Here is a 23161-nt window from a genome sequence, read left to right as displayed (position 1 = left end):
AATTGTACAAAAGGACCACATGTTACAAAAATTCTACATAAAATGACAACTTTTCTTGATATTATTTTCTCGACAATGAATACTGAATTATTGGACTAGAAGACAATACATAAAGACAAATAATACCATTGTCAAATTCGAGGCATCTTCTACTTGTTGATAAGCCTCCAAAGAAATCATAGTTCTAGAATTACACTCCCTTTTTGTGATTAACAAGGTGAGTTTTCCCAATATCATTACCACTCATTAAAAATCAACTAGTAGCAAAATTTTAGTTTTAAAGTAAAAAAAATGATATTTAGAAATTGAAATTGTTTTTAATTTTTTGTGAGTGATATGGAGTGAAATAAGTGAAAATAACTTTTTGGTATTTTTTCAAAATTTTATTAGAGTTTTTACAACTCTAGAAAAAGTAAAAGAATGAATTAAAATTTATGACCAAACACACCTAATCAATAGAAAGTGAAGTTTATAGGTTTTTAGAACGATCTCAAGTTAATATATAATAATAATGATAATAATAATAATAATAATAATAATAATAATTAGTTTTACGCTAGATATTTAGTGAAAGGGTGTATTCAATATAAGAGAAAACGGTTTTCATGAAAAATATTTTCAAGGAAATTAAGTTTGTTTCTTGCTTATTTTCTTCTATGCAATATGTAAATAAAACATATTATCCTAAAAGCATTTGTGTATAACTTAGACAAACACTGTGGAAGGTGGAGCGGTGAGGATGAGGCTCTGTGTGTAGGAGCAAAGATGAGGTGTGTTGGATAGTGAGAAATACACAATTAACATGAAATTTTCTTTAACGAATGAACATAGGAAAATTGAACTCCATTGAAACACAATCTTGGTACAATATAAATGCATGATCTCGACAAAAGCTATTGGGTTCAAAGTCACCGGCTTCACGTGAACCCATGTTCTCCTCCCGAAATCATATATAATAGTGTTATATTTTTTAATTTTTGTTAAATATAAATGTGTGAACCCACACATGAGTCATGAAGTATCATATAATGTGACGATGATTGGGTGCACCTCTAGTGAGGTTAGAAATTTGAAATTTATATCTATCTTGTTTTATTTTTCTTTCTAAAATTGGGTAACACCTCTCTAAGTTGTTATTGATAGCACTTTTGGCGTTTTATTTAATTAAGCATTTCAATTTTGGACCTATAATTTTAAATTTTTAACTATTTTCAATGATAAAAACCTAAATATCATATCAATTAGATCCACTTTTTCATAATAATGCCCCCATCATTCCGAAATCCTGAATACGACTCTGATTGGGTTCACGTGAAACCATACTTTGCTAGATCCGCTTCTGCAGTCCTCATAGTTCCAAACCTTAATTAAGAACTTATATATAAACTTCCATCAAGAACAGAAATTCAAGAAAGCAAAGATGAAAATAGAAAGAAAACAGAGAGTAGTACTAGTGCCATACCCATTCCAGGGGCATTTAACACCAATGCTACAGCTTGGAAGTATCCTTCATTCACAAGGCTTTTCTGTTATAGTTATACATACTGAGTACAATACTCCTAATTATTCCAATCATCCTCAATTCGTCTTCCATTCTATGGATGATGGATTACAAGGAATTGACCTATCATTTCCGAGTTTAGAAAACATGTATGATTTGAACGAAAACTGCAAGGCGCCTCTCAGAAACTACCTTGTTAGTATGATGGAAGAGGAAGGTGATCAGCTTGCTTGTATCGTTTATGACAACGTCATGTTCTTTGTCGATGATGTAGCCACTCAGTTGAAGCTTCCCAGCATTGTCCTGCGTACTTTCAGTGCTGCATATTTGCACTCTATGATCACCATTTTTCAGCAACCTGAAAAATATTTACCTTTTGAAGGTATGAGAACAATTACACATACTCTGCTTCAACATCTAAATGAAAAAATCATCCTTATAGTTAATGTTTTCTTAAGGGGCGTGCAAACAGAAAAAATGACAAGTAAAGTTATTTTACAGTTTCAGTAAAATATTTTGGTACATTTTTCTTCCATTATGCTCATCTTTTGCTAAGTTTGCATTGATTACTCTATGCAATTTCAGATTCTCAGCTGCTGGATCCATTACCGGAGCTTCATCCCTTGAGATTTAAGGATGTACCGTTTCCTACCATCAAAAATACAGTTTCAGAACCGATACTAGACTTCTGTAGAGCAATGAGTGATATAGGATCATCTGTCGCAACTATATGGAACACGATGCAAGACTTGGAGAGTTCAATGTTATTACGCCTTCAAGAACATTACAAGGTGCCCTTCTTTCCAATAGGCCCTTTACACAAAATGGCACCTTTGGCCTCATCGACTAGCATACTAGAAGAAGACAACAGCTGCATCGAGTGGCTCGATAGACAAGCCCCTAACTCTGTTCTCTATGTCAGCTTGGGTAGCCTAGTGAGGATTGATGACAAAGAGCTAATTGAGACAGCTTGGGGATTAGCTAATAGTGATCAACCGTTCTTGTGGGTTATTCGACCTGGCTCTGTCTCTGGCTTTCAATGTGCTGAGGCACTGCCTGATGGTTTTGAGAAAATGGTAGGAGAAAGAGGACGAATAGTGAAATGGGCACCACAAAAACAGGTGCTTGCACATCCCACGGTAGCAGGCTTTTTCACTCATTGTGGTTGGAATTCTACGCTTGAAAGTATTTTGGAGGAAGTCCCTTTGATATGCAGGCCATTTTTAGGAGACCAACCGGTGAACGCAAGGTATCTGAGCCAAATATACAAGGTTGGGTTCGAATTGGAGGCTATCGAGAGAACGGTCATAGAGAAAACAATAAGAAAACTCATGTTAAGTGAAGAAGGCAAAGATGTGAAGAAAAGAGTAGTAGACATGAAACAAAACATAGTTGCTGCTATGCAGATTGAAGGCACTTCACATAAGAATCTGAATGATTTGGTAGACTTCATTTCTGCCTTGCCATCACGGCTCGCTCCGCCATTGCCTGTTGTTGGGGCAATCATGAGCCCAAACCATATAGCAAGCAAGTGTATCATAGAGTCTTGAAGTTATTTTTGAGATCAAACCATATATTTGTGGCCTGTTAGCTTGGCAAGACAACAAGTCCTTAATTACAAAAGGAAGAATAAGATAAGAAGTGAACTTTTCATAAGTCCATGGTGCAAATGCTGAAGCAGTTTACTTTAGTTTGTTGGTTGGTTTTATAAGTTGGGAACTTTGACATATTGTTTCCTAGTTAGTAAGACAATATTTTCGTGAAAAATAAATGATTTTCTTACTTATTTTCTGATTGATTAGTAAAGAATATTATTGTCCCAAGAGTATCTATTTACACATAGATCTGGAACCACCCTATAACATAGACACGGACTTGACAACACTGACCTAAGACAAAACCCTGATCTCGACACCGACTCAAAACTTGATCCTCGATCAGACCCTAACCTAACCTTAACCTAGGACCTGACAACTGACCCCATGCCACGAGCTGCAACCTGAAGTTAACTCTGGACCTAACCTCAACCCAGATCCATGACCCCGTCCAGAGACCTCAACCCCGATGAGGACCCGACTCCTGACCCCAATCTCAAATCTCGACCCAATCCCGGGTCCCAACTTGACCCAAGAGTATTTATTAATTTTGTTTTCAACTCATTTGATATTCGATATTTATATGGACATTCGATTATGAGTGACTTCGTAAGTGAGTAACTGTTGGAATAAAAATCAAAATTGGGTGACTTTGTAAGTAAAACATTCATAGTTGAGTGATTTTTGGAATAACATTCAAAGTTGAGTAGCTTTCTGAGATAAAATAATATTGTCCCAAGATTATTTATGTACACCCAGACTTGGTATCCAACACTCTCAAAGGTAAAACAAATTATATTAACTAGTACAAAATTTGTAACAGAAGTTTTGACCTTAATAATACGAAGGTAAAACAAATTAAAATAACTAGTACAAAAATTGTAAATTAAGTTTTGACCTAAGTAATACGAAGGTAAAGCAAATTAAACTAACCAGTACAAAATTTGTAAATGAAGTTTTGACCTTAATAATACAAAGGTAAAACAAATTAAATTAACCAGTACAAAATTTGTAAATGAAGTTTTGACCTTAATAATACAAAGTTAACACAAATTAAATTAACTAGTACAAAATTAACTATAAACTTGTATACATAAACTTCCTTCAAGAACACTATTACTAAACTCTTGAATAGAAGAGAAACTCAAGAAAACAAAGATGAAAATTGAAAGAAAACAGAGTGTAGTACTAGTACCATACCCTTTCCAGGGGCATTTAACACCAATGCTGCAGCTTGGAAGTATCCTTCATTCACAAGGCTTTTCTGTTATAATTGCACATCCTGAATACAATACTCCTAAATATTCCAATCATCCTGAATTCGTCTTCCATTCTATGGATGACGGATTAAAGGGAATTGAAATATCATTACCGAGTTTAGAGAACATATATGATTTGAATGAGAATGCAAAGCGACGCCCGGAAACCACGGTAAAAAAAAAAAAAAAAAAAATGAGAACTGCAAGGCGCCCCTCAGAAACTACCTTGTTAAAATGATGAAAGAGGAAGGTGATCAGCTCGCTTGTATCGTTTATGATAATGTCATGATTTTCGTAGATGATGTAGCCACTCAGTTAAGGCTTCCCAGCATTGTCCTGCACACTTCCAGTGCTACATATTTGCACTCTATGATCACCATTTTTCAGCAGCCAGAAAAATATTTTCCTTTTGAAGGTATGAGAACAAACACATTCTCTGCTTCAAGATTTTAATGAAAAATCATTTCGATAACAATAACTATGCTTCAGTCACAAACAAGTTGAGGTCGGCTATGTGAATCTTCACTGACCATGTTCCCTATTTACATTCATCACAAGCCAATATTATAGAAAATGAAAATAAAAGTAGAAATGAAAGGTACCCTTTCCAGTCGATTTTACTTGCCATCCTTACAAAAAATAGATGGTCCAAGATAATTGTCATTTTAGAAAACCAAGATATAATTAACTATTAGTTTTCACTTTTATCTTTACTCAATAAATGTGGAAAGAAATTAATGTGGTGGAGAAGAGAGTAGTATTAAATTGAGATCAAATAATAAACAAGGATAATTTGGTCAAATTACACTTTAAGTTATTGTTTTCTTATAGGGTGTGCAAAAAAAATGACAAGTAAAATGGAACAAAGTGAGTACTAGAAGGATAATTCAGCCTATAATCTTTTTCTTCCGTTATGTTGTATCTTTCGCTTAAGCTTGCATTAATTACTCACTACAATTCCAGATTCTCAGTTGTTGGATCCGTTACCAGAGCTTTATCCCTTGAGGTTTAAGGATGTACCAATTCCTGTTGTTAATAATACAGTTGCAGAACCGGTACTAGACTTCTTTAGAGCAATCAGCAATATAGGATCATCTGTTGCGACTATTTGGAACACGATGCAAGACATGGAGAATTCAATATTGTTACGCCTTCAAGAACATTACAAGGTGCCCTTCTATGCAACAGGCCCTTTTCACAAAATGGCGCCTATGGCCTCATCGACTAGCATACTACAAGAAGATAACAGCTGCATCAAGTGGCTCGACAGACAAGCTCCTAACTCGGTTCTCTATGTCAGCTTAGGTAGCCAAATGAGGATTGATGACAAAGAGCTAACTGAGACTGCTTGGGGATTAGCTAATAGTAATCAACCGTTCTTGTGGGTTATTCGACCTGGCTCTGTCTCTGGCTTTCAATGTGCTGAGGCACTGCCTGATGGTTTTGAAAAAATGGTAGGAGAAAGAGGACGAATAGTGAAATGGGCACCACAAAAACAGGTGCTTGCACATCCCGCGGTAGCAGGCTTTTTCACTCATTGTGGTTGGAATTCTACGCTTGAAAGTATTTTGGAGGAAGTCCCTTTGATATGCAGGCCATTTGTAGCAGACCAGCCAGTGACAGCTAGGTATCTGAGCCAAATATACAAGGTTGGGTTCGAATTGGAGGTTGTCGAGAGAACGGTCATAGAGAAAACAGTAAGAAAACTCATGTTAAGTGAAGAAGGCAAAGATCTGAAGAAAAGAGTAGTAGACATGAAACATAACATAGTTGCTGGTATGCAGATTGATGGTACTTCACATAAGAATCTAAATGATTTGGTAGACTTCATTTCTGCCTTGCCATCACGGTTCGTTCTGCCATAACCTGTTGTTGGATCAAATATAGCAAGCAAGTGTATCATAGAGTCCTGAAGTTAGAAGAATTACAAACTTTTTGTTGCCTGTTAGCCTTGCAAGACAAAAAGTCCTTAATCACAAAAGGAAGAATAAGATAATTAGTGAACTTTTCTGAAGTCCGTGGGGTAAATGCTGAAGCAATATAGCAGCCTGCTACAATCACAAAACTTTATTATTTTAGTCTGTTGATTTGTTTAATTAGTTGGGAACTTTGACATATTGTTTGCTAGTTGTTAGAACTGAGATATATTTACTCTTTGTTATCCCTATGTTAAAAATATAATATGGAGGGAGCTAGTAAAACAATGGTTGTGTTTGGTATGAATGAATATGTTTTCCTAGAAAACATTTTTGTGGAAAATAAATGGTTTTCTTACTTATTTCCTGGTGTTCGGTTAGTATAAAGAAAATGTTGTCCCATGAGTATTTATGTATAATCTGGGCAAATACTATGACATGGACCCAGACTTTGAATCCCACCCTTAACATAGATCAGGACTTGACCCGACTTCACCCCAACACCGACCTGAGGCACAACCCCTGGTCAGTCCAATTATGATCATGTAAATACTAGTGAATACTAGTGAACGACTTCACATGCAGAAATGATAGTTTTTGGAGTGATAAACACCACGGTATTTTCTGAAACAGAGTGATTAGGCTAGAGGAGAGGATAAATAAATAACTAACAAACATTTGTCAAGGTAATTAATAGGGTGTTTATTTTGTCAAGGGTGATTTTCATTCAATCACTTGATCGTGCTGCTGCTGATTAAATACTGCATCTAAAGTCTTTGGACATACATAAAGGCTCTCCTCCTCACTATGATAAATTCCTCTAAATATATGAGTGTTTTACTAGGTTGAAGGGTAGAGGGGTGGTCATAAAGTGCCAAAGAAGGCAAGAATAAGGCCATTTTGGATATGGTTTTGGAACTCCTTGTTTCATTTTTCTACGAGGTCTAACTTGATATTTTTTTTTCTTACTCACAAAAGATTCCAAGTTCAAATCATGGCACATCTTTTTTCTTTTATTGATTTCTCGGTCTTCTATGAGACTAGCCAAGTAGTCAGGCTAGTCACATTTACAGAAGGAAATGACATTTAAAGAAGACCTCGATGATTCAGGATTGAATACTTCAATCCCATCAGGCTAATCTAAGCAAGAACCTGAGACTAGGATCACTGTCCAGCATGTGAAATTTCGACCTTATTGGCATCAATGTGCTCCATATCTACCAATATTTCCTCGTATACCAACAAATCATATACAGGATTGAATTCAGTTAAATAATGTGTCTATTCTTTAATACATTAACAAGTAACTGCGAATGTGATTAAAAATTTTAAGTCTAGAAGGCAGCCATAGGGGAGGACTTTTGTACCTGAAAAGCGGCAGGGGAGGGTGCTTGAGCTCGAGTATCCAGAGCTATGGTTGTCCTGCAATCAATTTGGCAATCTTGGAATCAATCTTTTAACTCACTACACCATCTTCTCCATGGCTTTATCCATTTGTTAGATATTTTTTCTCTCTGTTTCCATATCCAATTAGGAGCACAAGTGCTCTATTTGGTGTTTTTTTTTTCTCTGGTCTTTTTGTCAAGCACCTTGAGCGCTTATCATTCTGAGTGATCGTCTTCATCTTTTTCTCCTCTTTTTTTTTCCATATTTTTGCATGCGATCGTTACCTTTATGGTCTTGCAAGCAACAATTGAAGTAAAAATATTAGCAGACAATACAATACAATCTCAACAATTCTTTGCATTCCAACAATTTTTCAAATTTTAAACTTGATTGTTTCAACTTAATTTCTAGTCAATTAATTTCTTGGCTGATGGCTTTATTTATTAGCACTAACTAATATTCTGATTTTTTTTTTAAAAAAATAGAATAATTAATAGAGTAAGGTCATTTTGGCTATGCATTGCTTATGCTTATAAGTAGGGGTGTCAAATGATGGGTTGAGTTGAAATTAGAGATATTAAAATAGGTTGAAATAGAAATTGGGTTGGGTCTTGACCCGCCCAAGTTTACTTTGGGCTCAAATGGGTTGGGTTTAAATGGGCTAAAAAATGGGTTGGGTCTTGACCCGTCCAATTTGACCTGATTAATCTCAGTAATTTTAACATAGTGATATTTAACTTTTATAATCACAATTCAAATTTCAGCTCAAGATTTTTTTTAAAAAAAGTTACAAATGGATAGATAAATCCTAAAAGATGTTAAATAGATAATACTCCCTCCGTCCACAATTGTTTGTTAGGGTAAGGTCATGCACATCCCTCAAGGAAAATTTAATACAAGGTGTAATTTGACTAATATAACCCTACTATGTCAAGAATACCAAAAGTCCACATACCTTTTCAATTGAACTACACAATCATTAAGGGCAGAATTGGAAAAAAATGACTAATTATTTCTTGATTGTTTAAATTGACAATTAATCTTGGACATCTATTTTTAGTATACTTGCCAAACAATTGTGGACGGAGGGTGTAATTCATACCTTTAAAACAGGTTGAAATTGGAGATTGAATTGGGCTCAATTGGGATTCTCTTAAAATTGGTTAGGCTTGAATGGGTTGAGATTGAACCCAATTCAAATTATCTTGAGCACAACCCTTAAAATTCTGGGTGGGTTCTGGTTCGGGTTAAAAAAGGAATTGGATAATTTCAATTAAAATCGGGTAATTTCAATTGATTTGGGGGTTTCCGTCCAAGGAGGGATATATTTGTTAAGTTTATTGACGACAGGGGTAAAAATAACTTGCTTTTAATGGTAAGGGTAAAGTCAACTAATAAAACAAAGTTGAGGGGTAATTTTGACCCTTTTCCCTATAATAAATAAAAAGAACCTACAAGGTGAGAAATCGAACCCTCACCAACGAGGTAAAAAATCAAATAATCAACTAACTGAATTACTACGATTAAAAAAACAAAACATGTTGAAAACATTGCACATCAACTTTTCTTGATGTTATTGTCTGGTCCATGAATACTGAATTATTGGACTAAAAGACATGCATATTAAAGGCACAAGCAGTATGAGGCTTACTTGTGGCTCTTGTTACTCCCTTTTTGCGATTGGAAATGGTGAGTAGTTTCAATTTTATCACCACTCATTCAATATCAAGTACCAGGCAAAGACGGATTCAAAATTTGAATTTCGAAAGTCAATAAATTTTATTTTGATCATGAATTCACGCATAGATTTTTTAAAATACAATTTACATAGTTAAAACCAATGCAAAAAATGTTATAGTCACAATAATTTGTAATTCAAGATATTTAAAAAATATATGAAAAAATTACGGTGAAAGAAAGATTTGTTTGAATTTCGAAATCCAAAAAATATCAGGGGAAAAAAAGTTGGTTTTTATAACGATTTCAAGTTAATATATAATAATAACTGAATCTCGAGTTAATATTTATAGATTTTTAGGAAAATTTCGTAGTACACTACAAATAGATAATGAGAGCAAAAGCTATTGGTTCACGTTAACCCAAATACTTTTTAAGTTTGAGAGTTATACTACTAAACTCTTGAATTGAAAAGAAATTCCAAGAAAGAAAAGATGAAAGTAGAAAGGAAACAGAGTGTAGTACTAGTGCCATTCCTTCTCCAAGGGCATTTAACACCAATGCTGCAGCTTGGAAGTATCCTTCATTCACAAGGCTTTTCTGTCATAGTTGCACATACTGAATACAATAGTCCCAATTATTCCAATCATCCTGAATTCATCTTCCATTCTATGGATGACGGATTAAAGGGAATTGACATGTCATTCCCGAGTGTAAAGAGTATATATCGTATGAACGAGAGCTGTAAGGCGCCCTTGAGAAATTACCTCGTTAGGATGATGGAACAGGAACAGGAACAGGAAGAGGATGTGCAAGGTGATCAGCTCACCTGTATTATTTATGACAACAACATGTTTTTTGTCGATGATGTAGCCACTCAGCTGAGGCTTCCCAGCATTGTCCTGCACACTTTCAGTGCTGCATGTATGAACTCTATGGTCACCATTTTTCAGCAACCAGAAAAATATTTTCCTTTAGAAGGTATGAGAACAAACATATCCTCTGCTTCAAGATTTTAGTGAAATATCATTTCGATAACAATAACTATTCCTCAGTCACAAAAAAGTTGAGGTCGGCTATATGAATCCTCACAGACCATGTTCCATATTTACATTCATCTCAAGCCAACATTATAGAAAATAAAAATAGCAATGTAAGGTACACTTTCTAGTCAATTTTACTAGCCGTCCTTACTAAAAATAAATGGTCCAAAATACTTGTCATTACAGAAAACCAAGATATAATTAACTACTAGTTTTCACTTTTACCCTTACTCAATAAATGTGGAAAGAAATTAATGTGGTGGAAAAGAGAGTAGTAGTAAAGTGAGATCAAATACTAAACAAGGATAATTTAGTCAAATTACGCTTTTAGTTAATGTTTTCTTATAGAGCGTGCAAAAAGAATGACAAGTAAAATGGAACGGAGTGAGTACTAGAAGTAACAGGGCCAAAAGGCTCCTAGAAAGCATAGGACCTTAAGTACACGTATTAACATGACTAAGATATATTCTCCACTAGCTGGTATAGCTTCTAATCTTTTTCTTCCATTATGTTGTATCTTTCGCTTAAGTTTGCATTGATTACTCACTATAATTCCAGATTCTCAGTTGTTGGATCCGTTGCCGGAGCTTCATCCCTTGAGGTTTAAGGATGTACCAATTCCTGCTTTCAATAATACAGTTGCAGAACACATACTAGACTTCTTTAGAGCAATGAGTGATACCGGATCATCTGTCGCGACTATATGGAACACGATGCAAGACTTGGAGAGTTCAATGTTATTACGCCTTCAAGAACGTTACAAGGTGCCCTTTTTTCCAATAGGCCCTTTACACAAAATGGCACCTTTGGCCTCATCGACTAGCATACTAGAAGAAGACAACAGCTGCATCGAGTGGCTCAATAGACAAGCCCCTAACTCTGTTCTCTATGTCAGCTTGGGTAGCCTAGTGAGGATTGATGACAAAGAGCTAATTGAGACTGCTTGGGGATTAGCAAATAGTGATCAACCCTTCTTGTGGGTTATTCGACCTGGCTCTGTCTCTGGCTTTCAATGTGCTGAGGCACTGCCTGATGGTTTTGAGAAAATGGTAAGAGAAAGAGGACGAATAGTGAAATGGGCACCACAAAAACAGGTGCTTGCACATCCCGCGGTAGCAGGCTTTTTCACACATTGTGGTTGGAATTCTACGCTTGAAAGTATTTGTGAACAAGTCCCTATGATATGCAGGCCATTTCTAGCAGACCAACTGGTGAACGCAAGGTATCTGAGCCAAATATACAAGGTTGGGTTCGAATTGGAGGTTATGGAGAGAACGGTAATAGAGAAAACAATAAGAAAACTCATGTTAAGTGAAGAAGGCAAAGATGTGAAGAAAAGAGTAGTAGACATGAAACAAAACATAGTTGCTGCAATGCAGATTGATGGTACTTCACATAAGAATCTGAATAATTTGGTAGACTTCATTTCTGCGTTGCCATCACGACCCGCTCCACCAACACCTGTTTTTGGGGCAATCATGAGCTCAAACCATATACCAAGCAAGTGTATCATAGAGTCTTGAAGTTATTTTTGAGCTCAAACCATATATTTGTGGCCTGTTAGCTTGGCAAGACAACAAGTCCTTAATCACAAAAGGAAGAATAAGATAAGAAGTGAACTTTTACTTAATGCTGAAGCAGTTTACTTTAGTTTGTTGATTAGTTTTATTAGTTGGGAACTTTGACATATTGTTTCCTAGTCGGTAGGACAATATTTTCGTGGAAAATAAATGATTTTCTTACTTATTTTCTGGTGTTTGATTAGTAAAGAATATTATTGTCCCACGAGTATCTTTGTACACCTAGACCTGGAACCACCCTATAACATATATAGACATGGACTTGACTCGACCCGACCTCACCCCAACACTGACCTAAAACAAAACCCTGGGACCTGACAACTGACCCCATGCCACGAACTGCAACCCGAAGTTAACTCTGGACCTAACCTCAACCCAGATCCATGACTCCATCCAGAGACCTCAACCCCGACTCCTGACCCAAATCTCAAATCACAATCCCAATCCCGGGTCCCAACTTGACCCAAGAGTATTTATTGATTTTGTTTTCAACTCATTTGACATTCGATATTTATATGGACATTCGACTATGAATGACTTCATAAGTGAGTAACTGTTGGAATAAAAATCAAAATTGGTGATTAGTGAATTTTTCTGAAGTCCGTGGGGTAAATGCTGAAGCAATATAGCAGCCTGCTATAATCACAAAACTTTCTTATTTTAGTCTGTTGATTTGTTTAATAAGTTGGGAACTTTGACATATTGTTTGCTAGTTGTTAGAACTGAGATATATTTACTCTTTGTTATCCCTATGTTAAAAATATAATATGGAGGGAGCTAGTAAAACAATGGTTGTGTTTGGTATGAATGAATATGTTTTCCTAGAAATCATTTTTGTGGAAAATAAATGGTTTTCTTACTTATTTCCTGGTGTTCGGTTAGTATAAAGAAAATGTCGTCCCATGAGTATTTATGTATAATCTGGGCAAATACACATGGACGGCCAGACTTGGAATCCCACCCTTAACATAGACCAGGACTTGACCCAGCCTCACCCCAACACTCCTTTTTTCATTTTTCTACAAGGTCTAACTTGATATTCCTTTTTCATATTCACCAAAGAGTTTAAAGTTCAAATCACGGGCACATGTTTTTTTCTTTTAATGATTTCTCGGTCTTCTATGTGAGTAGCCAAGTAGTCAGGCTAGTCGCATTTAAAGAAGACCTGAATGATTCAGGGTTAAATACTTCAATCCCATTAGGCTAATCTAAGCAAGAACCTGGGACTAAAGTAGGATCACTATCCAGCAGTGAAATTTCAACCCTATTGGCATCAATGTGCTCCATATCTACCAATTTTTCTTCGTGTACCAACAAATCATATACACTCCACCCTTAATCTCTAATTAACTCGAACCCTTAATCTCTAATTAAAAATTAGGCACTTACTACTCCACCACAATCTTTATTGATAAAAGAGAAAGAGTTATGGTATTCATGAATGGAGCGGAAATTATGAGATAAGGGGTGATGTAACTCTTAAATGAATAAAAGTTACAAGTCTCAACATTATCCTAGTAAGGATTTAACAAGACTTCATAGTCTCCATAGTGATCATGTAAGAAAATGCTAAGGAAATTGGTGGTGATAACACACTCAGTTATAGAAAAAAGGTATGTATTATTTCGTATAAATCTCCGAGTATAAATCCTTCACAATTCAATTTAGGGAAGAGGAGAATTATAGAAGATAATCATAATATCAGATAATACATATAGTAGCCTAAACATGATTTTCACCAAAAAGGTTCAACATATATTATATAAATAAATGGGATAGATAGAAAAATTGAACCTTCGTATAACTTAAAATTCAAGTAATTAACCAACAAAATTATTAGAATTAAAAAAAACATTTTAAAAACATGCACATCAATTTTTCTTGATATGAGTGTCTCACCGTGAATACTTAGGGCTCGTTTGGCCATGCGATATGGTATCATGATATGATATTATGATATGAAATTGAAGGTTTGTTTGGACATGTCATATGAAATTTTTGTGTTGTATATTTTCTCATAAACATAAAAATCCCATAAGTTGTAAAACTATTAAAATAGCCCCAATTGTTTATTCAATCTTATCAAATAAACAAAAAATTATAAAATTGCATAATAAATTATTACAAAGTTATTTGTTTTCTACTTAAGTAATTGTTTCATCTAACTTTAATTTAATAAAAAAAATTGAACATAAATTGTAGTGTACTAGTCTTTAATATAATCCTCCCACATAGTATGGACAATTTCCTCACGCTGAACTTGCATTTCTCGATCATGTGACCGAGAAGACGAACCAACATTGTTACTTTGAGTCATTTGTTGGTCAATATCCTCCGCAACTATATCTTCATGTTCATAGACCATAAATATTTCATCACTACTTTGGTATTCTCGCAAATAATTATGTAACACTGCACAAGCTATGACAATTTTCACTTGTGTATCAATATCATAATGATTTATGCCTTGTTTCAGTATTCTAAATCTATTTTTCCAAGCTCCAAAAGTCCGTTCAATCACATTGCGCAGAGATGAATGCCTATAATTAATTAGTTCTTTGGCATTTTTGAGACTCTCTTTCACTTCCTCGGTAATCTTGCAAATGATAGCGTAGTCCTTTGTATGGAGCTAAAATTCCTTTTGTGTTTCGGAAACTAGCATCAACAACATAATATTTATCTACCAAAAAATATTTTATAAAGAATTACTAAAAGCATATGTGACGTAAATGAGACAACTTTGTGTAAATAAATAATATTTATTCTAAGGATGTAATTTAAAGTTACCATGTGGCGGAAATGGAAATTTGTGACGTTGGTTCAACAAGTGCATTCTCAAGTACTTTACTATCATGTGCAGTACATTCCCAACCAGCAGCAACAAAGGTAAATCGTATATCAAAATCACAAGCACATAAGACATTTTGTGATGTTCTTCCTTTGCGATTACGATATGTTTGTTGCATCGCTTTAGGAACCTCCCCTTCTATATATGTTCCATCAATCGCACCAACACATCCTACCAAATAAAAATACATCAATATTAGTTTAGTGAACATAAAATAAATTGGAAGCATTATATAATGCACTTCATAAAAATAGTGTTTGTAAGAGTAATAAAAATAGTGCTTCCAAGACAATGCAAAGTCATAAAATAAATATTATCTCTTTAAACAAAGTTGATAGGAAATATGTAACTAAATACTAATAACTTACACATAAAATATAAATGTTCACTTATTAAGGCCATAAAATAAATTTATTAATGTGATTGAAATTTTACTTAAACCAAGGCCAAAATCGAGTATTATGTCGAATTTTGGAATGTATATCAGTCATATTTTTTGGTTGTATAAATGTTGGTGCCATCTTGCTAATTGCCTCGGCAACAATTTTAACATGCTGGTTAATTGTTTCAAGTGAATGTTGAAAAGTTTCACAATCGTGAGGTGTGAGTTAAAGTGACTATATGTTGGTGAGAATAATAAATTTTATGTTGGTGAGAATAATAAATTTTAAAAAGTAATGATGTGATTATAAATTTTATTTACATATGAAACAAATGGTTAGTAGATATAAATGTAGGGTTGTTTTAACAAAATATAAACTCATGGATCAATTATTGTATTAAAATATCTCAAATCATGATATGGAATCACCATATAATTCCATATCATGGTTTTTGGAGAATATGGTATCACCTCTCAATTCTCATGATATGGAATCAGCGTAAAATCACATGTCCAAACGCTGATTCCATCTCACGATACCATATCGTGATATAGTATCGCATGGCCAAACGCCTACTTAATTATTGGACTAGAAGACTTTACATATATAAAGTCAAACAGCACCAATTTCAAGATTGAGGGCTTACTTGTGGATCTCGTTACTCTTTTTTTGGGATTGAGAATGGTGAGTTGTCCCAATTCATTACCAGTCATTCAATATTTCCTCTATTTCTAATTACTTATTCATATTATTTTTTTTAATTTTTCTTAATTACTTATTCATTTTGAAAAATTCAAAAAATATAAAAGTTTTTTCCTATAATATACTCTCAATTAATTACTTTGAAAATGTTAAATCTTTAATTCATCTACTTCAATAGAAGTAAAATAGTAAATTTACTATATCAATAATTATTTTTCTTAATAGGTATGTCAATTCAAAAGTGGACAAGTAAAATCTCCCATGAGCATCAAGTAGCAGGTCAACACAGTTTTTAACAAATAAAAACAAAAGGTACAGATCTGATCTAAAGCTACTTGATTCACATTAACCCAAAACTTTAATGCTAGATCCGCCCCTGCGTGGTCAAGAGTCCCAAAATTTGAGAGCTATACATAAACTTCCTTCAAGAAAACTAGTACCTCGTACTACTAAACTTTTGAATAGAAGAGAAATTCAAGCAAAACAAAGATGAAAGTAGAAAGAAAACAGAGTGTAGTACTAGTGCCATTCCTACTCCAGGGACATTTAACACCAATGCTGCAGCTTGGAAGTATCCTTTATTCACAAGGCTTTTCTGTTATAGTTGCACATACTCAACACAATGCTCCTAATTATTCCAATCATCCTGAATTCGTCTTCCATTCTATGGATGACGGATTAAAGGGAATGGACATGTCATTCCCGGGTTTAAAGAGTATATATCGTATGAACGAGAGCTGTAAGGCGCCCCTGAGAAACTACCTTGTTAGGATGATGGAAGAGGAAGAGGAAGGTGATCAGCTCGCTTGTATCATTTATGACAACATCATGTTCTTCGTCGATGATGTAGCCACTCAGCTCAGGCTTCCCAGCATTGTCCTGCGCACTTACAGTGCTGCGTATTTGGACTCTATGCTCACCATTTTACAGCAACCAGAAAAATATTTTCCTTTTAAAGGTATGAGAACAATTACTTCAACATTTAACTGAAAAATCATTTCAAATTCAATAATATAGCAATAACTATGCGTCAGCCCCAAACAAGTTGGGGTTGGCTATGTAAATCTCACTAACCATGTTCCCTATTTACATTCATCTCAAGCACCGATTATTATAGAATAAAAAAGGAAATGAAAAGTACTCATTCCATTCGATTTTACTAGAAATAGATGGTCAATAGACTATAATCTTTTTCTTACAGTATGTTGTATCTTTTGCATTGATTACTCACTTGCAATTCCAGATTCTCAACTGCTGGATCCGTTACCGGAGCTTCATCCCTTGAGGTTTAAGGATATACCAATTAATGTCGTTAATAATACAGTTCACGCACCGATACTAGACTTCAGCAGATCAATGAGTGATATAGGATCATCTGTTGCGACTATTTGGAACACGATGCAAGACTTGGAGAATTCATTGTTGTTAAGCCTTCAGGAACATTACAAGGTGCCTTTCTTTACACTAGGACCTTTTCACAAAATGGCACCTATGGCCTCATCGACTAGCATACTAGAAGAAGACAACAGCTGCATCGAGTGGCTCGACAGACAAGCTCCAAACTCTGTTCTCTATGTCAGCTTAGGTAGCCTAATGAGGATTGATGACAAAGAGTTAATTGAGACTGCTTGGGGATTAGTTAATAGTGATCAACCCTTCTTGTGGGTTATTCGACCGGGCTCTGTCTATGGTTTTCAATGTGCTGAGGCACTCCCTGATGGTTTTGAGGAAATGGTAGCAGAAAGAGGACGGATAGTGAAATGGGCACCACAAAAACAGGTGCTTGCACATCCCGCGGTAGCAGGCTTTTTCACTCATTGTGGTTGGAATTCTACACTTGAAAGTATTTTGGAGGAAGTCCCTTTGATATGCAGGCCATTTCTAGCAGACCAACCGGTGAACGCAAGGTATCTGAGCCAAATATACAAGGTTGGGTTCGAATTGGAGGTTATGGAGAGAACGGTCATAGAGAAAACAATAAGAAAACTTATGTTAAGTGAAGAAGGCAAAGATGTGAAGAAAAGAGTAGTAGACATGAAACAAAACATAGTTGCTGCTATGCAGATTGATGGTACTTCACATAAGAATCTCAATGATTTGGTAGACTTCATTTCTGCGTTGCCATCACGACTCACTCCACCGACACCTGTTTTTGGGGCAATCATGAGTTCAAACCATATAACAATCAAGTGTATCATAGAGTCTTGAAGTGAACATTTCTCAAGTCCACGAGGCAAATGCTTATAGAGTCTTGTCAACTACTTTCTCATTTTAGTTTGTTGATTGTTATAATAAGTTGGGAACTTTGACATATTGTGTTCCTAGTTGTTACAACTGAGTTAGATTTCCTCTTTATTAGCCCTATGTTACTACTTCCATATGCTTTGCTTGAAAATATAAGACCTTAGTATACAACAAGAGAGCAAGTAAAATAAAAGTTGTGTTTGGTATGAAGGTCCTACGAAAAAGAAAAGTTTGTTACTTATTTTCTGGTATTTGGTTACTAAAAAAGAAAGGGAAAAGGCTCAAATATGTCATCGAACTTTGAGAAAAGGCTTATGTTAAAAGTTTGATTCATTTATGTCATTTCAGTTAACAAATAATTGCATGGATATGCCTTTTCTCAAACAAAAATGATAGATTCATGTATTGCTCGTTTGAATTTGTATCAATCAGCATCAGGCTTGTTTCTTGAAGAAGGAATGAGAAAAGTCTTCCTAGTGTATTTTAGTAAAGAATTAGGATACATGATGTCTCCCAGGCTTTGATTTATTACCCGTTTGGATTGACTTATCTTAGGTGCTTTTAAGCCAAAATAGCTTTTAAGCAGTTTTGAAATGTTTGGATAAAGTTAAAAAGTGTTTATAAGCACTTATTTTAAAGCCAAAATAACAAAAATAAGTCAAAAGTCACAAGTTAGAAATCCTAACTTATGGCTTTTGGTTTATAAGTCATAAGCTAAAAGTCAATCCAAACAGGCCCTGCCCTGTGGTAAGAGAACATCAATTTATGTGTAGGTCAAGTGTATGTCACGGTTCAAATTTTGAATAGTCGCCAAACTTTTGGAAGGTCAAAAGTGCTTTTTCTTAAATTTTTGCTCATCTTCAAAAAATTGCTTAAGGTGTTTAACTAAGCTTTATGGAGGGACAATAAGTGCTTCTAAAGAATAGCAAAAGTTGTTTTTCATAACATAAAAAATAGTTTCTCCCCTAAATCACTCTTTTTGAAAACACTTTTGAGGAAAAATTACACTTAGAAACATTTTAAAAAGTTCAGTCAACCACAAATTATTGTTTTTAACTTTATAATCAAACATAAAAACTTCTCACCTAAAATAAAAATTCAAGTAATCAATCAATTGAAGTATTAAATTATTATTATATTTTTCAATACTTTTTTGACCTATCTCGACCCTTCCGCGTACTCCTACCATCAGTCTCTCGACTTTCGCACCTCCTCGGGGGTTACAGCACCTCCCTCTGCACATGTTAAAAATATGCACATCAATTTTTCTTGATATTATTGTCTGGCCCTTGAATACTGACTAAAAGACATACATATTAAAGACACAAACAGTACCATTTTACACCCTTCTGTGATTGGGATTGGTGAGTTGTCCCAATTTTATCACCACTCATTCAATATCAAGTAGCAGGCTTCAAAATGTGAAATTTGTACTTCTTATATTCTAATTTATGTATCATAATTTAAATTTCAAGAGTGAATAATTTTATTTTGGATATAGATTTTTTAAGTTTTTTGAAACAAAATTAACATGTTTAAAAACTACGCAAAAAATATTATAGTCACAATATTTGTAATTTAAAATATATGAAAAAATTATGGTCAAAGAAAGATTTATTTGAATTTTGAAATCTGAAAAATGTTACATAAATTGAAATGGAAAAAGTGGATTTGTATAACGAATTCAATTTAGTATATAATAATAACTGAATCTAAAGTTAATATTTATAAATATTTACTACTCTCTCCGTTCCTTTTTATATGTCATCCCTTTTTATAAATAATTGGTTCATAATACTTGTCATTTCATAAAATCAATGCATAAATTAGCATATTGTTCTTTTTTTACTCTTGTGAGTTATTAGCCTTGAAAATATACATTTGATCAACTTAGAAAAGCTAAGTAAATGATTCATGTTCATTGGTTAAATTAATTCATATTCATTGATTGAAAACTTGAGTTCCAAAAAAATAAAATAAAGGTAGAAGGGTTAAATTACATTATTTCTTAATACTAATATAAAGTAAAAATGTGACATATAGAAAGCAACGGAGGGGTAGTAAATTTCTTAGTACAAATACTTAATGAAAGCAAAAGTTATTAGGTTCACGTTAACCTAAAATACTTTTTTAAGTTTGAGAGCTATATATAAACTTCCTTCAAGAACACCACTAAACTCTTGAATAGGAGAGAAATTCCAAGAAAACAAAGATGAAAGTAGAAAGAAAACAGAGTGTAGTACTAGTGCCATACCTTCTCCAGGGGCATTTAACACCAATGCTGCAGCTTGGAAATATCCTTCATTCACAAGGCTTTTCTGTTATAGTTGCACATACTGAATACAATACTCCTAATTATTCCAATCATCCTCAATTCGTCTTCCATTCTATGGATGACGGATTAAAGGGATTTGACATGTCATTCCCGAGTGTAAAGAGTATACATTGTATGAACGAGAGCTGTAAAGCGCCCTTGAGAAATTACCTCGTTAGGATGATGGAAGAGGAAGGTGATCAGCTCGCTTGTATCATTTATGACAACGTCATGTTCTTTGTCGATGATGTTGCCACTCAGCTGAAGCTTCCCAGTATTGTCCTCCGCACTTTCAGTGCTGCATGTATGCACTCTATGGTCACCATTTTTCAGCAACCAGAAAAATATTTTCCTTTTGAAGGTATGAGAACAAACACATCCTCTGCTTCAAGAATTAAATGAAAATTCATTTTGAATACGCTTCAGTCCCAAACAAGTTGGGATCGGTTATATGATTCCTAATTGATCATGTTTCCTACTTGCATTCATCTCAAGCAAACATCATAGAAAATAAAAATAGAAATGAAAAGTACTCCTTCCAGTTCTTCTTTACGATGGTCCAAAATAGTTGTCATTTTAGAAAATCAAAGTATAATTAACTACTAGTTTTTAGTTAATGTTTTCTTAAGGGGCGTGAAAAGAAAAGGTCAAGTAAAATGGAATGGAGTGAGTACTAGAAGCAATAGGGACAATAACCTTTTTATTCCATTATGCTCTATCTTTCGCTAAATTTGCATTTGATTACTCACTACAATTTCAGATTCTCAGTTGCTGGATCCGTTACCAGAGCTTCATCCCTTGAGGTTTAAGGATGTACCAATTCATGTCATCAATAATACAGTTCCAGAACCAGTATTAGACTTCTATAAAAGAATAAGCGATATAGGATCATCTGTCGCGACTATTTGGAACACAATGCAGGACTTGGAGAATTCAATGTTGTTACGCCTTCAAAAACATTACAAGGTGCCTTTTTTTCCAATAGGCCCTTTTCCCAAAATGGTGCCTTTGGCCTCATCGACTAGCATACTAGAAGAAGACAACAGCTGCATTGAGTGGCTCGACAGACAAACCCCTAACTCTGTTCTCTATGTCAGCTTGGGAAGCCTAGTGAGGATTGATGAAAAAGAGTTGATCGAGACTGCTTGGGGATTAGCTAACAGTGAGCAGCCGTTCTTGTGGGTTATTCGACCTGGCTCTGTCTCTGGCTTTCAATGTGCTGAGGCACTGCCTGATGGTTATGAGGAAATGGTAGGAGCAAGAGGACGAATAGTGAAATGGGCACCACAAAAACAGGTGCTTGCACATCCCGCGATAGCAGGCTTTTTCACACATTGTGGTTGGAATTCTACGCTTGAAAGTATTTGTGAACAAGTTCCTATGATATGCAGGCCAAGTCTAGCAGACCAACTAGTGAACGCGAGATATCTGAGCCAAATATATAAGGTTGGATTTGAATTGGAGGTTATGGAGAGAACGGTCATAGAGAAAACAATAAGAAAACTCATGTTAAGTGAAGAAGGCAAAGATGTGAAGAAAAGAGTAGTAGACATGAAACAAAACATAGTTGCTGCTATGCAGATTGATGGTACTTCACATAAGAATCTCAAAGATTTGGTAGACTTCATTTCTGCCTTGCCATCACGGCTCCCTCCGGCAACGCCTGTTGTTGGGGCAATCATGAGTTCAAACCATACACCAAGCAAGTGTATCATAGAGTCCCGAAGTTAGAATAATTACATATTTTTGTTGCCTGTTAGCTTGGCAAGACAACAAGTCCTTTAATCACAAAGGAAGAATAAGACTAGAAATAAACTTTTCTTAATATCTTGGTGGCTATGTCAAGGCCATTGGGCCAATGCTAGTTTCTCACCTTAGTTTATTGATTTTGGTTTAATATGTTTGGAAACTTTGACATTTCGTTTCCTAGTTGTGAGAACTGAGTAATATTACCTCTTAGCATTTATGATAAATTGTTGCTCCGTAGTTTTTTCCCTATGTTTACTACTTGTCTACTACTCTACTTCCAAATACTTTGCTTGAAAATAATAGACTTATATACGTAGTATACAAAGCGATTTGGTAGGGTATATAAAAATAATGCTCAATTAAGTGTATTAATAATGTTTATATTAGTTATACTTGTATTAATCTTACACAAATTATTTCTTACGTATTATTTTGTTTGGAGTATTAAAAATAATATGCATTGCATAAAAATATTTATTTACAAAAATATCCTTTACAATTATGATGAAAAAAATATAAAAAGGATTTTGAGGGGTAATTGAGTTTTTAACTATGCTAATGCATGCATTAAATCTCTTACATTACTAATAACTAGAAATTCATGGTATTAATAAAAATACCTTAATAAATAATAACATTATTTCTACACAACATAAAAATATATACCAAAAAATTACTAATACACCAAATTAATACATTCATTATTTTTATTAATATACTCTGTCAAACGACCCCTAAACATATTGGTATTGTAGTATACAATGAGACCAACTGAGCAGGTAAAAGACCATATATATTCGAACAGGACTGAGTGAAGTGAACATACCTTTACAATTTGAATATAAGAAAATAATTCTACAAAAATAATTATAAGCTATTTTCAAAATTTTCATATGTAAAAACAAAAAAAAAAACATAAAACTAAAAACAATTTTGTAATGGTATTACAAGTGTAAAATTGCAT

General features: G+C 34.5%; 5 protein-coding genes across 5 annotated transcripts; all 5 read left to right on the top strand.

Moving 5' to 3' along the window:
* The first annotated feature begins 1298 nt into the window (after nt 1-1298).
* On the top strand, nt 1299-3291 carry LOC125808592 (UDP-glycosyltransferase 76E1). The gene is made up of 2 exons (XM_049488267.1): nt 1299-1883; nt 2087-3291. The coding sequence occupies exons 1-2, from the start codon at nt 1421-1423 to the stop codon at nt 3049-3051; spliced, it is 1428 nt and encodes a 475-aa protein (XP_049344224.1). The 5' UTR covers nt 1299-1420; the 3' UTR covers nt 3052-3291.
* Nucleotides 3292-3537: 246 nt separating this feature from the next.
* On the top strand, nt 3538-6220 carry LOC125808609 (UDP-glycosyltransferase 76E1-like). Its single transcript, XM_049488286.1, has 3 exons — nt 3538-3633; nt 4554-4770; nt 5319-6220. Exons 1-3 carry the CDS (start codon nt 3538-3540, stop codon nt 6218-6220), a joined length of 1215 nt encoding a protein of 404 aa, XP_049344243.1.
* Nucleotides 6221-9817: 3597 nt separating this feature from the next.
* Nucleotides 9818-11991, top strand: LOC125808590 (UDP-glycosyltransferase 76E1-like). Its single transcript, XM_049488266.1, has 2 exons — nt 9818-10315; nt 10936-11991. The coding sequence occupies exons 1-2, from the start codon at nt 9829-9831 to the stop codon at nt 11898-11900; spliced, it is 1452 nt and encodes a 483-aa protein (XP_049344223.1). The 5' UTR covers nt 9818-9828; the 3' UTR covers nt 11901-11991.
* Nucleotides 11992-16379: 4388 nt separating this feature from the next.
* On the top strand, nt 16380-18098 carry LOC125808588 (UDP-glycosyltransferase 76E1-like). Its single transcript, XM_049488264.1, has 2 exons — nt 16380-16848; nt 17134-18098. Exons 1-2 carry the CDS (start codon nt 16380-16382, stop codon nt 18096-18098), a joined length of 1434 nt encoding a protein of 477 aa, XP_049344221.1.
* Nucleotides 18099-20315: 2217 nt separating this feature from the next.
* On the top strand, nt 20316-22252 carry LOC125808589 (UDP-glycosyltransferase 76E1-like). Its single transcript, XM_049488265.1, has 2 exons — nt 20316-20809; nt 21209-22252. The coding sequence occupies exons 1-2, from the start codon at nt 20347-20349 to the stop codon at nt 22177-22179; spliced, it is 1434 nt and encodes a 477-aa protein (XP_049344222.1). The 5' UTR covers nt 20316-20346; the 3' UTR covers nt 22180-22252.
* Nucleotides 22253-23161: the final 909 nt, after the last annotated feature.

Source organism: Solanum verrucosum, unplaced genomic scaffold (assembly GCF_900185275.1).
Source record: "Solanum verrucosum unplaced genomic scaffold, falcon-dt-bn FXZP01000654.1, whole genome shotgun sequence".
NCBI lineage: Eukaryota > Viridiplantae > Streptophyta > Magnoliopsida > Solanales > Solanaceae > Solanum > Solanum verrucosum.
The sequence above is the reverse complement of the archived record's forward strand: the minus strand, read 5'-3'. Positions and strand labels throughout refer to the sequence as shown.

What these genes read in the sequence shown, in the direction of transcription:
- LOC125808589 (XM_049488265.1), top strand. Translation starts at nt 20,347, where the DNA reads ATGAAAGTAGAAAGAAAACAGAGTGTAGTACTAGTGCCATACCTTCTC. An exon ending in AAAATATTTTCCTTTTGAAG is followed by an intron (nt 20,810 to 21,208) that starts GTATGAGAACAA and finishes CTACAATTTCAG; the next exon opens with ATTCTCAGTTGCTGGATCCG.
- LOC125808592 (XM_049488267.1), top strand. Translation starts at nt 1,421, where the DNA reads ATGAAAATAGAAAGAAAACAGAGAGTAGTACTAGTGCCATACCCATTC. An exon ending in AAAATATTTACCTTTTGAAG is followed by an intron (nt 1,884 to 2,086) that starts GTATGAGAACAA and finishes ATGCAATTTCAG; the next exon opens with ATTCTCAGCTGCTGGATCCA.
- LOC125808588 (XM_049488264.1), top strand. Translation starts at nt 16,380, where the DNA reads ATGAAAGTAGAAAGAAAACAGAGTGTAGTACTAGTGCCATTCCTACTC. An exon ending in AAAATATTTTCCTTTTAAAG is followed by an intron (nt 16,849 to 17,133) that starts GTATGAGAACAA and finishes TTGCAATTCCAG; the next exon opens with ATTCTCAACTGCTGGATCCG.
- LOC125808609 (XM_049488286.1), top strand. Translation starts at nt 3,538, where the DNA reads ATGACCCCGTCCAGAGACCTCAACCCCGATGAGGACCCGACTCCTGAC. An exon ending in GGTCCCAACTTGACCCAAGA is followed by an intron (nt 3,634 to 4,553) that starts GTATTTATTAAT and finishes AAAAAAAATGAG; the next exon opens with AACTGCAAGGCGCCCCTCAG. An exon ending in AAAATATTTTCCTTTTGAAG is followed by an intron (nt 4,771 to 5,318) that starts GTATGAGAACAA and finishes CTACAATTCCAG; the next exon opens with ATTCTCAGTTGTTGGATCCG.
- LOC125808590 (XM_049488266.1), top strand. Translation starts at nt 9,829, where the DNA reads ATGAAAGTAGAAAGGAAACAGAGTGTAGTACTAGTGCCATTCCTTCTC. An exon ending in AAAATATTTTCCTTTAGAAG is followed by an intron (nt 10,316 to 10,935) that starts GTATGAGAACAA and finishes CTATAATTCCAG; the next exon opens with ATTCTCAGTTGTTGGATCCG.